The sequence below is a fragment of the Lagenorhynchus albirostris genome, chromosome 16, assembly GCF_949774975.1.
Source record: "Lagenorhynchus albirostris chromosome 16, mLagAlb1.1, whole genome shotgun sequence".
Classification (NCBI taxonomy): Eukaryota; Metazoa; Chordata; class Mammalia; order Artiodactyla; family Delphinidae; genus Lagenorhynchus; species Lagenorhynchus albirostris.
Window position 1 is genome coordinate 31,237,576 of NC_083110.1, and position 13,099 is coordinate 31,250,674.

Below are 13,099 nucleotides of genomic sequence, written 5' to 3' on the forward strand. Positions count from 1 at the left end.
GAGGAGAGATCGGTTCCCGGTTGGCTGGGGCAGTGTCATTGATATAGCTGGTGTCATCGTTACCTTCCATGAACAGATCACTCGACACCTGCCAGGGCCAGGAAGGGCCGGGCCTGGGTTTTGCCCGCAGAGCTGGAGGCTTTCACTCTCCCATTGTCCCAGAGCCCAGGGGAGGTCAAGACACAGGCTCTGCTGGGATGTGGCTCTTGGTGACCCAGTAGAAGGACTGGACAGCTCCTGGTGCTGGATCCCCCTTGCAGGTCCTGGCTGCCTCTTGGCTTCCTGCTGCCTGATCCCTGTGGCTGTCCTGGGCAGAGGAGATGAATTCGTGGCTGGCCGGGAGCTGAGGCCGAGCGATGGTGCTGCACACAGAAGAGGCTCTGGGAGTGACCCTGGCGTGAGGAGCCAGGGGCGAGGAGCGGCCTGGGGTGTCCCTCCTGGCGTGTGCATCCCAGGTGGCACCATGCTGCAGCAGATCCTGCACGACATGTACATCGACCCCGAGCTCCTGGCCGAGCTCAGTGATGTGCAGAAGCACATCCTCTTCTACAAGATGCGAGAGGAGCAGCTGAGACGCTGGAGGGAGCGTGAGGCTTGGGAGGCCCTGGCCCAGTTCGAGGGACTCAGGCCCCCCAAGGTCAAGCGAGGTATGTGGGTGGGAGTCACCAAGGGGCTGACCCCTGGCCTCCCGGGAGGTAGAAGAGTTATCGATGTCAGGCTACGTTCTTCTTCAAAATGGGCACTGGTGTGATGAGGGCTGGGGGCTTGAAACCCTTGTTCTGTGAGCATCCCTTCCCATTAGCCTGGGCGTCTATCTTTTGACTAGGTCTGTAGGGCTCCAAGGCCGCACAGGGAACTGCCTGGGGACCCTGATGGCATTGGGGCACGGGGACTTGCTTTGTCTTGTTGTGGAGGGCCCAGGTTCTGGGGAGACACCACTGGGATCTCAGACTGTGCTCAGACCCTGTTGGTGACTGCCTGGTGGGTAGAAGCCATGTTCTTTTTTTTTTTTTTTTTTGCGGTACGCGGGCCTCTCACTGTTGTGGCCTCTCCCGTGGCGGAGCACAGGCTCCGGACGTGCAGGCTCAGCGGCCATGGCTCACGGGCCCAGCCGCTCCCGTGTCCCCTGCATCGGCAGGCGGACTCTCAACAACTGTGCCACCAGGGAAGCCCGAGGCCATGTTTTTGAACCTCCCCGGTGGTTCCGGACAGAGGGCCAGGGTGCAGCAAAGACACATCGCCCGTCCCTCACTTGCGTGTGCGGCATAGTGGTCCCAGCACAGTGCCCGTGCCCCTCCTCCCTGTCCTTGTGTGCGAGGATGCTTTGGGTTGTGCTGGAGCCCCTGCGGGCCTCTGGAGAGAGGGTGTCAGGGAATGTCCCGCGCTAAGAGTGACCAACCCCAATGGCGATAGCAACTGCAGACAAGAAGCAAGGGTTCAACCCACGTTTCCGGTGGTTATTCTGCAGTGACGTGCCAGTCAAGGCCGTCGCCGGGGCGCCTGTGAGTGACGGCGCACCTGACGCAGGCAGGCTGCTGAGTTGCTGCGGGACTCAAGGTCCTGCCGGGAAGGGCACTTTACGTGGATGCTGCACTTCACAGTTTGCAAAGCCCATTCATCTCTCTCGTTCACTCCCCACAGCAACCCTCCTCTTGGTCTCCATACTGTTGACCAGAGTGAAGTGCAGACTTGATCTGTTTGTAAGTTTTCAGTCCAGGAAAAAGTCCTGTTTCTGGACTGGACATACAGGCCCCTTGGTGACCTGGCTCCCTCTCTACTCCAGGCTCACTGCTAGACAGCGCCTGCCGTGTGCCGTAGGCCACTCCAGGCACCCACCTGGACACCTTGCTCTAGCCTCTGTCTTTACACATGTGAGTCTTCCCATTGGGAGTGTTCTCCCGCCTTCGTCCTCCTGACAAACTCCTTCAGTTCTAGCCCCTGCCTCCTGGAGTCTCTTGGGGATGCTCCTGGCATAGGGAAGTACTTGCTCCTCGGCACATAGGACCCGTCTTTGCCCTAGCACTTGCCGCACTGTCAGTGTCATGCACCGTCTGCTCACCTGGCTGTCCCAGGGGACGCAAAGCCACAGGAGTGAGCACATTCTCCGTTCTGTCTTCCATCCTTGGGTCCAGCACAGAGCTGGCACAGAGCGCGGAATCCCCTTTTGAACAGGACACAGTAGGACCCCAAGGAGGGGGAGCTCTGACGTGACTGCGTGTGGCCGGTGCCAAGGGTGGGGCTGCACCGGCAGCTGCCTCCCTGAAAATGACAGGCTGCCTTTCCTGCCCCACCCGGCCTGAGCCCTGAGGCCTCATGCTGTCTGTCAGGTGGCTCTTCTGCGAGGAGGACAGACGCCTAAAGCTTTAACTGCAAAAATGTTTTTACAGCGATTTGTCACACGTTGACATCTACATTTTCGTGTATAAATTATACATTAAACTCATTCGGGTTTCTGGTGCAGAAGACTCTTTTCCAGATAATTAATTTTCTGATTTATAAAGCATGGATAAGAGGAGGAGTGTGTGTATTCCAGATCAGGATCCCGCTCAGATCTCAGCTCTTTGCTTCCGTCCTGGTGTGGAGCTGGGCAGATGGGGAAGCCCTGAGGGGCAGGCGCGGCCCCAGAGGCTGAAGAGCTTCTTACTGTGGGCCTGGGGTGCACAGTGCCTGCTTCCTGTCCTAGGATCACAATGAAGGGTTGCAACAACCCTCCACCTGGTCTGTGACCTTTAATATTTACCCTGTGCCTGTCCTCACTGAATGCCCCCATAGCCCTGTGACCCCATCTCAGATGAGGAAGCCACTGCTCACAGAGGTGACACACTCCATCCAAAGTCACCTAGCTGCTAAGAATGGAGGCGGGATGTCCCCCCCGTGACTTTGACCTTGGTCCAGTGGCTGATGTTTTTCTACTCATTCACTCCTGAACTTGGGACTTCCATTCGATGGACGATCTGTTCATGTGTTCATTTGTTCATTCATTCATTTATTCATTCAGTCCCTTAGCCAACATTACTAAGCGCTGACCTTGGTGAACTGGACAGAGCTTTGGCCCTTGAGTCCGTGGGTAGACAGATCAGATCCCAGGGAACATGCCAACGGGAGTGACAGGAGGGTGGCCTGGGGCAATGCAGCCGCACAGCAGCTCAGGACAGGGTGTGTGGGGACAGACTCCATGGGCTGGATCTTTTCTCTTCCTTCCTTTCACGGGCACTTCCTCCCCAGCTTTTGCCTCCCTCCCTCCAGTCTGTCCTGAAGGAAGCATCTGCTGTGTCCTGATGTGTGTGCCAGCCCCTTGGGATCCCTGAGCACAGCTTACTCGGTTCCGGTCAGACTGGAATGACCTTGCACCTCCTCCTGTCCATCCATCTCCCCAGTCCTGCTTGTCCCCTGAGACCTCTCTGCCACCCTCTCTCTTCTGAGGACACTTCCCAGCTCCTAGCGGGCCTGACCTGAGGGCTTAGCAGGGCAAGGTGCACCCTGTCCCTGAAAACTTCTCTGCTTCTCCCGCAGAGGGTAGGTGTAAACACTGGTGATAGGGCTTATTCCACTTTACAGAACTTCAGGGGTTGTATTGGTCCTGAGACACACATTTGGGGTCCACAGAAGTAAGCTGGGGTGAAAGATGACGGTCGTGGCTGGGCACACGTCACTCCCCTGACCATGCAGGTGTGTCTTTTTGTTTTCACCTTATATTTTGCTGAGAAGCTTCTGGTCTTCGGCCGCATCATGGAAGATACAGACCCTCAGCTTACATTGTTTTCCCATCTGCCGTCATGGTTGCTGTTTGTCACATTTCTGACAACACTTGAGGTCCAGTGGGAATTTGTGTTGTTTGTTGAGACTCTGGGAAGGCGGTTATCACATTACATTCTCGCTAGATTTAAGCCACGCCCATCCAGCATTACCATGACCTTCAACATCGTTTCCCCTTTTCGTGCCCTTTTGCCTCCCACACCCCGTGTGAGGAGCTGCAGCCTTTACAACCCTTGGCCCCTTCTGGGCTGGCCCAGTTATCCCAGCTTTTTGGGGCTGGAGCTGGGTGTTGCCTGGGACACAGGACTCAGGACACATGTGTTCCTACTGCTGTTGTGACCCAGGAAGCTTCCCTGCCTGGTCTTGCTGGCTCTGCTGTGATTGGCAGTCTCTGTCAGTGTTAAATTGGTTCCTCGGTGACCATCTTCTTATCCATCTGGACGTCATCGGCCTGGGAACAAGACCTCTTTCCCCAAACTCCTTCCTGCTTTCTTCTCTAACGTGGCTGACACTGGCCACGCCACAAACCAAACCTGCAGCCTCATGGAGGTGCCTTATTCTCACCCTCACAGCCAGCCCCGTGCCTGCCCCAGTCCAGCCAGTGGAGGGCTCTAAGTCCAGCTGTCCAGCCCTCACTGCTTCCATTCCCCACAGCTGGGGTCAAGAGGCACCTCCCACCTGCTAGGCCCGCCTCTCTCTGCCCGCCCAGCCTGTGGCGCTCCAAGCAGCCCTGACCTGGGGCGGGAGGGAGACACCCGATCCAGCATCCTGTCTCGGCTCTCAGCCACTCCCGCTGGGCGTCTGCCCTGGACTGGGTGCCCAGGTGGGGCTGGTCCATGCTCTAATGAAAGCTGTGTGACACAGTCCTTCTCACTGGGCATCTGCCTTCTCTCTGTTTCCTGGGAACCATCCAGTAACCACGGCAACCTTGCCCGCTGGGCCCAGGCCCTCCTAGCCTCGGTGTGTTTCCTTTCCGGGCGTGGGAAGCAGTACTTGCCTGCAGACATTCCCGGTGCACCCATGTTCTCAGTGGTCCCCTGCCTCAGGCTCACGTCCTATGACTTTTCTCCCCAGAGCAGCCAAAGTGTCCTTTTAACACACTGATTAGCTCAGGCATCTCCCTGCCTCCGTGGCGTCCACTGCACTCAAAGAAACACGAATGCTTTTCGGGTGCCTCTGCCTACTTTCCAACCCGATTTCCACCCTTTTGGGTCCCTCTGTGTGGAATGCTCTTTTCCCAAATCCTCATGAGGCTGGGTCCTCCCCCTCATTCGTTTCTCAGTTAAATGTTGAGCTCTTCACTAACTACCTGCTCTCAAGGACCCCACCCCAGTCTCTCTCTCTTACAACATCTGGCCTGATTCCCTTCAAAGCACTTACCACATCTGAAAGTATCGTGTTTTTTGTTGTTGTTTGTTTGCGGTAAGAAAACACAACATAAAATTTACCATTTGAACCATTTTAAAGCGTGCGATCCAGTGACATTTAGTACATTCAAAATGTTGTGCAACCACCACCTCTATCATTTCCATCACCCCAAAAGGAAAGCCCGTATCCTTTAAACAGTCCCTCTGCATCCTCTCCTCCCCCAGCGCCTGGCAACCACTGATGTGTTTTCTGTCTCTGTGAATTTGCCTTTGTCGTCGTCACCTTCCTCTTTTCTCATGTATCTGTTTGCCTGTTTATGGTCTGTCTCCTCCGTTAGTCTGCACGTGCCGTGACACCATGGCTGCGGCTGCTTTGCCTCCATCCCAGCGTCTGGAACAAGCCTGAGGGATATGGTTGGGGGGCAGCCGTGGGCAGGGAGCTGCTAAGACCATTGCATGCGTGGTGTGTCAGTGGGGCTTGATAGAAGAGACGGGTATCAAAGGATTTCCCTTTTGAGTAGAAGACTGTGAGCTGCGCAGTGTGACCCCTTCCCTAGACCTTGAAAATCTTCAGTAAAAGTCTAAAAATCCCAGTATACTTGTGTTTTGGGATATATTGTAGAAGCTGAACTACAATCTATAATATGTAAGTAATGGCAATTCTGTCACCTTGTCATTCGTACTTACAACTCATTTCTTTTTCATTTCTTGTTTTAGGATTTTGACTTAGATTTTAGTTTGACCAATGCTACTTTTTTCCTTTGCATCCACTTAGTGTACATTTCCCTGTATCTTTTCTTCCCCCTCACTCCACCTTTTGATACCATTTTGTTTTAAGGGAGTCTATTGAAACATGTATATTAAATAGCATATGTTAGTTTAGAACTTATTTTAAAGATAGAGTTGAACCCATTTTCTTTACCTGTATCAGGAATGAAACATTATCTACTGAAGATGAGAAACTTAAGGATATTTTAATATCCGTCTCCATGATTTTGTTAGCATAATCAAGAATTTTAGATTTTTTTGTTTACTTATCTTTCAAGACATTTTTTATGCCAATGGTGGTTTCATAATCAAATCATAATAATAGTAATTACTTGGACACTAACTCCACTTTGTATTACTTGTACCCCACATTTTTCCCTCCGAGGGGAAAGTGAGAAACATTTCATTCCCCCTTTGCCCCCTTGTACGAATGCTTTGGCCAACCCAGCAGCACACCCCTTGCTGTTCGGATTCTCAGCACGTCACACAGAAGTTATTAAACATCAAGGGAAATCCACATTTGAAGTTGTGTCCTGCACCGTCCCTGTTCTTGCTGTCATATGGTGGTAGGCATGCTGATTTTCTTCAGCTCCCTTTGTGAATTTTTCTGTTAGTTCCAACAGTTTTCCAGTAGATCCACTTAGAGGGTGGTGACTGTGTAGGAACATTGGGGAATCAGGGGCATGGATGCCCTGGATTTCTGGACTGTAGCTCTTTGGAGCTGTTGCTCATGGCCTGGGCACAGTGGAACAGTGCTTCTAGGACAGTGCCATGTGGGGAGGGGGCTGGGGAATCTAGCCCCCCTGTTTTCTTACGGTTCCGGATTATCCACCAGTAGTGTCCCATCCCTTCTGTCAAGAAGATGTTTCCTGTCCATATGCAAATATTCAAAGAACAATTCTTTGGGGAGGGAGAATGATCTTTTTCACAGAGTATATGTGATGGGGAGAGAAAAAGAGGTGTCTGGCGGTGCAGGAGGGTGTCCAGAGTCCTGTGCAAGGTAGACAAGAGGTAAAAAGTCCCCTGTGGCATGATAATTGGTAAATTGGGGCTGAGTGTGTGTCCGAGGGACCAGTGAAGGCAACAGATGAGCAATGGGGGTGCTGCCAGCTTCCCAGCGAGAGCCCTGGAGTCAGGCAAGAGGAACGTCATGAGAAGCGTATCTGTGGTGACACCAGGCCATCCAGCTGACCCCAGAGAGGTGTCCTAGTGTCCGTCACCTGTAGATAGGCACTGCAGCTCTCAGGGTGTATGTGGGGGGCAGGCAGATCCTGCCTGCTCTTCCAGACTTCCACACCCGAAGGGATGCTCCATTAGCTCATTTCCTGAGGGGCTCAAGGGTGGGAAATGACAGTGTCACAGATCACTTCTCCACCTTTTGGTTGGGTTGATGCTATTTTCAACATGTCTCTAGCTTGGTGGAATAGAAGCAAGTCCCCTGGATTGTCATGTTTGGTCTACTGGGTTGACCTTGGAACATCACCTGTGCAATGGGAATAATAACCCTTCCCCAGCAGTTGTTGGCAGGGTCCAAAAAGCTTCTTCAACAAGTGGGAAAGCTCCCGCCACCATGCGGGGCACATAAGAGCCAAGCCACGTCCACCTCCTTCCTTTCCTCACTGCCTCCGTCTGCCTCTGGCGGCAGATGCCCTTGGAATCTGTGCAGCCTCTTCCTGAATGTTCCCATGGGACCCAGACTATGGGCCCAGCTCCACCACTGCTTGGCCAACCCCAGTTTTTCTGGAGTCTCAGGGATGAGGGTGGGGATGGGACTTTTCCCGTGTCTGTCAAATCATTACTCCTTGTGTGGTTACTTCTTAGGGTAAATTGCAAGAAATTCAGTTCTCCAGTCAAAGGAGACTCTTGGTTCTTGGGTGCTGATAACCTTTCCTACAGGTGAAGCAAAGATGTGGCATTATGGTGGGTGGGAGGACTAGTCCGTGGGGAATTGCACAGTGTATGGCCTGGGACCACCCTGGTTGTGACTGTGCAGCTGGGTGTGGGACCCCTTAGGGCGTGGAGAGAGGGGCTAGGGGCCAGACCACTACCCCCCCCAGACTCCGAGACCCAGTGTGGGCCTTGCACGCAGTTGGTGCTCTGCCCAGGTGTGTGGAATTGACCTTGAGGGGGAGAGCCCACTTTCTGTCTCCTCAGCCCTGTTCGGCCTCCATATGGTGGACAGAAGGGTGGGGCGGCAGTGCTGGTGAGTGAGGTCCTCCGTGTTACAGTCTCAGCATCGCTGAGGGCGTCACTCTGCTCCCCTGCAGCTCAGTTCCTTCTTCCGTGAAGAGGGAAGGGCTTTCTGGGTGGCTGTAAGACTGAAGGAGCCACTGTGCAAAGTTCCCACGCTGGCCCTGGCTGGGGGCCTCTGCAGCCCACCAGCTCACTTCCTTTCCTCCCTGCCTTCCCCCAGCCGGCGCTGTGGTTCTGGCCGAGGCAGCTCTGCCAGCATCCACGGCTCCCCATCTCCAGTGCCAGCATTTGCAGAAGCTGCAAAGCCCCAGACTCACCAGGCAGGCAGTGGGAGGAGCCAGGCAGAAGCTGCCATGAGAGCATGTGGGGCTCTTGGTGCCCAGCAGGTGTGGGTGTCCCCAGGGGTGAGAGTGCAGTTTTCTTGGCTCTGGAGGGAGATCAGCCTTATGTGGAGCCCTTAACTGTCAGCTCTGAGCATCCTGTATCTAGAAGGAGAGAACTGAAGGTGTGGCCTTGTCCAGCTGAAGGCCTTTGGTAGGGGAGCCTGGAGAGGTTCCCAGAGAGAAGGCTCAGGTTCTGGAAGCTAAGGGGGAAGGGCCAGGGCTGCAGGAAGAATGAAGCCTCAGAGCAGTTGCATTCTTTGGAATGAAGGAGAACTCACCCAGATGGAACGCCTTGCCTCCTGTGTGTCTGACCTGTCCTGGGCCCTTTAAGTGCCTGTTTATCCCACCCCCTTAGGGACCTGAGGTTGGGTCCTTTGTATTTCATGAAATCTAAGATGCCATAGCTTGAAAGACACACTATTTTTATATATTACTAAGAAAGCTGTAAATTAAACCATGATACACCATTGTTTGTAAGATACATCCTGGTTTCAGAAATGTTAAGGTGTGTGTCTTCAAATTAATGAAATATGTTATTATCTCCATTTGAGTCGAGGTGGAGTTAGAATCGGGTCCAGGCCTGCTGGGGCTCCAGTTCCCCCCACTGCAGTGCACACATCTTCCTCCTCCTCACAGCTGCTCCCATGGTGAAATGACATATTCCAGGTGATTAAAGACCAGTGCAGAAAAAGCAAAAACAAAATCATAGAAGTAATCAAAGAAAATATGAGAGAATAGTGGGGAGAGCGAAGGTGTTCTTAAAATAAGATACAGCAATAAAAATAGAAGGAAAAATAAAGGTAAATATGACTAGATTTTTTAAATCTTCTTGATAAAAGACACCGAACGGAGTTTAAAAAGAGAACAAAGCAGGAGGTAAATGAGAGAAAAATATCTGCAACATTTATAACAGGCAAAGGACTTGTATCCAGAGAATAAAGAAACTTCCTAAGTCAGTTAGCAGAAGACAAACAGTAGAAAAGTGGGGAATAGACATGAACAAGCCATTCACAGGAGTGCAACTTCGAGTCACAATGACCATGTGGAAAGGTGTTCATCCTCACTAGCGAACTATCAGTACATCACTGCAAATTAAAACAATAATACTAGCAAAAGTTAAAGAAGTTTGCTAGTAGTAATGTTGATGGGGATCCAGAGAAAGAGATACTCTCTCTCCTGCATGGCTGTGGAGGGACAGATTTTCTGCAGGTTCCCGAGGAGCTTGGGCCCACGGGGATGGGGTTCTCCTGTCCCCGCAACTTTCTCCTGGCTGCTGCCAAAAGCCCATGGGCTGTGTATTATTATTATATTTTTTAATTTTTATTGGAGTATGGGTGGTTTACAATGTTGTGTTAGTTTCAGGTGTGCAGCAAAGTGAATCAGTTATACTTATATCCACTCCTTTTTAGATTCTTTTCCCATATAGGTCATCACAGAGTATTGAGTAGAGTTCCCTGTGCTATACAGTAGGTCCTTATTAGTTATCTATTTTATATATAGTAGTGTATATATGTCAATCCCAATCTCCCAATTTATTCCTCTCCCCCTTTCCCCCCTGGTAACCATAAGTTTCTTTTCTACAGCCCATGGGCTCTTTAAACAGATGGAGTTTTGCTCAGCTCTGGCTGGAGGGAAACCCTTCTCCTGCCTGTTGCAAGGCCCCAGCTGGGGATACTGGGCTGAGCTGCCCAGGTGTAATTTCCTCCCCTTGCTTCAGGGGTGATCATGTCTGCCACCTTCCTCCTTCCCTAACTGTCCACCTCACTGCTTCCCTTTGCACCTGGAGGTCAGCAGGGGCAGTTTCTGAGAAAGGCCACCAGCTGGTTATCTCCTGACTCCCTGTAACCTGACGCCAGGTCTCAGCCCCACTCAGGGGAGCTGGGCTGAAGCAGCAGGTTGCAGGCGGCTGCCTGCCCCTCTGTTATCTCTCCCAGTGGCTAGTAGCATCGCTGCTTTCAAGGTTTTTCTCACGTAAAAACTAGCAAAGCTTCCTAGGATTCTTGCATTTGGAACCAGATTTTGCATTCAACTTTGGGGTTTAAATTCTTTGGGTACATTTCCACACCTGTTTCCCTCACGTCCTTTCAAAATGACAGGACCTCAGGGAGCATTTATTTTTATCCTATCATCTCACAGATGTGCTTATTGTCTGGCCACCACAGTCGGGTTCTCAATACATACCATAACTGATTTCAAACATTTGAAATTGAATGGCTGAGAACGTAGTCAACCTCGTTTCTGTGTGCACTTGATAAAGAAAGTATTCTGCTGTAGTGTGGAGTGTTCTATAGACGTCAGTTAGGTTAAGTTGGTCAATATGTTATTGAGACCCCTATACCCTAACTGATTTTTTTCCCTATAAATTACCTTATCATATAAATTACCAGGAGAGTTTTTGTTGTCACAAACAGCTTTATTGAGATATAATTCATATACCATACAAGTCACCCATTTAAAGTGTACACAAGTCACCCATTTAATGTGTACAACGAAATGGTTTTTAATATATTCACAGAGATGTGCAGCCATCACCACAGTCAATTTTGGAATATTTTCATCACCTCAAGAAAACCCATACACCTTGACTAGTACCTGCCAGACCCCTTTCTCCCTGCTCCAGCCCTTAGCGACCACTAATCTACTTTTTTTTTTTTTTTTTTCTGCACTGGGTCTTCATTGCTTCGAGTGGGCTTTCTCTAGTTGCGTCAAGCGAGGGCTACTCTTTGTTGCGATGCGCGAGCTTCTCATTATGGTGGCTTCTCTTGTTGCGGAGCACGGGCTGTAGGCGTGCGGGCTTCAGTAGTTGTGGCACGCGGGCTTCAGTAGCTGTGGCACGCAGGCTTAGTTGCTCCGTGGCATATGGGATCTTCCTGGACCAGGGATCGAACCCATGTCCCCTGCATTGGCAGATGGATTCTTAACCACTGCGCCACCAGGGAAGTCCACTGCTAATCTACTTTATGTCTCTATGGATTTCCCTATTCTGGACTTTCATATGAGTGGAATAATAAAGTATTGGACTTTTGTGGCTGGCTTCTTACACTTAGCATAATGTTTTCAAGGTCCATCCACAATGTAGCATGTATCAGTATCATTCTTTTTTTGTGGCCAAATAATATTCCATTATATGGATGTACCACATTTTGTTTGTCCATTTATCTCTTAATGGACATTTGGGTTGTTTTCACTTTTGGCTATTATGAATAATGCTTCTATAAACATTCACGTACAAGTTTTTGTGTGGATGTATGTGTTCATTTCTATTGGGTGTGTACCTACGAGTGGCATTGCTGGATCATTTGATAACTTTATGTTTAATAACTTGAAGAATTGGCAGATTGTTTTCCAAAGCAGTCGCACCATTTTACCTTCCCACCAGCAGCGTATGAGAGGTCCAATTTCTCCACATTCTCACCAGTACTTGTTATTATCTATGTTTTTGGTTAAATCCATCCTGGGAGATGTGAAGTGTTATGTCATTGTGGTTTTGATTTGCATTTCGCTGATGAATAAAGATTTTGAGCATCTTTTCTTGTGCTTATTGGACATCTATATATCTTCTTTGGAGACATGTATATTTAGATCCTTTGCCCATTTTTAGACCGAGTTGTCTTTTTATTATTGAGCTGTAAGAATTTTTATACACTCCGGGCACAAGTTCCTTATCAGATACATGATCTGTAAATATTTACTCCCACTCTTCGGATTGCACTTTTACTTTCTTTTTTTTTTTTCTTTTTTTTTTTTTTTGCGGTATGCAGGCCTCTCACTGCTGTGACCTCTCCTGTTGCGGAGCACAGACTCCGGACATGCAGGCTCAGCGGCCATGGCTCACGGGCCTAGCCGCTCCGCGGCATGTGGGATCCTCCCGGACCAGGGCACGAACCCGTGTCCCCCGCATTGGCAGGCGGACTCTCAACCACTGCGCCACCAGGAAAGCCCACTTTTACTTTCTTGATGGCATCCTTTGAAACACAAAAGTTTTAAATTTCACATTTTGATGAAGTCCAAATTGTATTGATATATATTTTCTTTGTTGTTTGTGCTTTTGGTATCATATCTAAGAAACCATTGTCTAATTTAAGGTCATGAAGATTTATACCTATATCTATATTTTCAAATTTGTTAACACAGAATAGCACATGATATTCTCTTTTAATCAGTTCTTATTTTACATTGTCTTCTTATTCCTAATGCCATATATATTATATATACTGTATACACATTCCATATATATATAAACATATATATGGCATATATATGACATATAACATATATATATGTTTTAACTTAATTTAAGCATGCTAGGTGGTTTCTTACTTTATTACATTTTTCAAAGAACAAATGTTTGGTTGTATTTATAATGTATATGCTTTGCATTCACTAATATTAGTATTTTCATTAATTATTTTCTCCTGCTTTTATTTTATTGTTCTTCTTTTTATGTCTTAGATTGAGAACTTAGTTTATTCATGTTACATCTTTTTAAAAAATTTTATTTCATATTTTAAAAAATATTTATTTATTTTATTTGGCTGTGCCGGGTCTTAGTCACAGCATGCATGCAGGATCTAGTTCCCTGACCAGGGATCGAACCCGGGCCCCCTGCATTGGGAGTGCGGAGTCTTAACC

The 13,099-nt window shown here is 49.4% G+C and overlaps 1 protein-coding gene across 1 annotated transcript in view; it reads left to right on the forward strand.

Moving 5' to 3' along the window:
* The first annotated feature begins 255 nt into the window (after positions 1-255).
* Positions 256-13,099, forward strand: part of SH2D4B (SH2 domain containing 4B) — an 81,121-nt gene continuing 68,277 nt past the window's right edge. Inside the window, exon 1 of the mRNA XM_060125703.1 lies at positions 256-647. Coding sequence (XP_059981686.1) covers positions 464-647 — 184 coding nt within the window. The 5' untranslated portion in view covers positions 256-463. The remainder of the gene's footprint in view (positions 648-13,099) is intronic.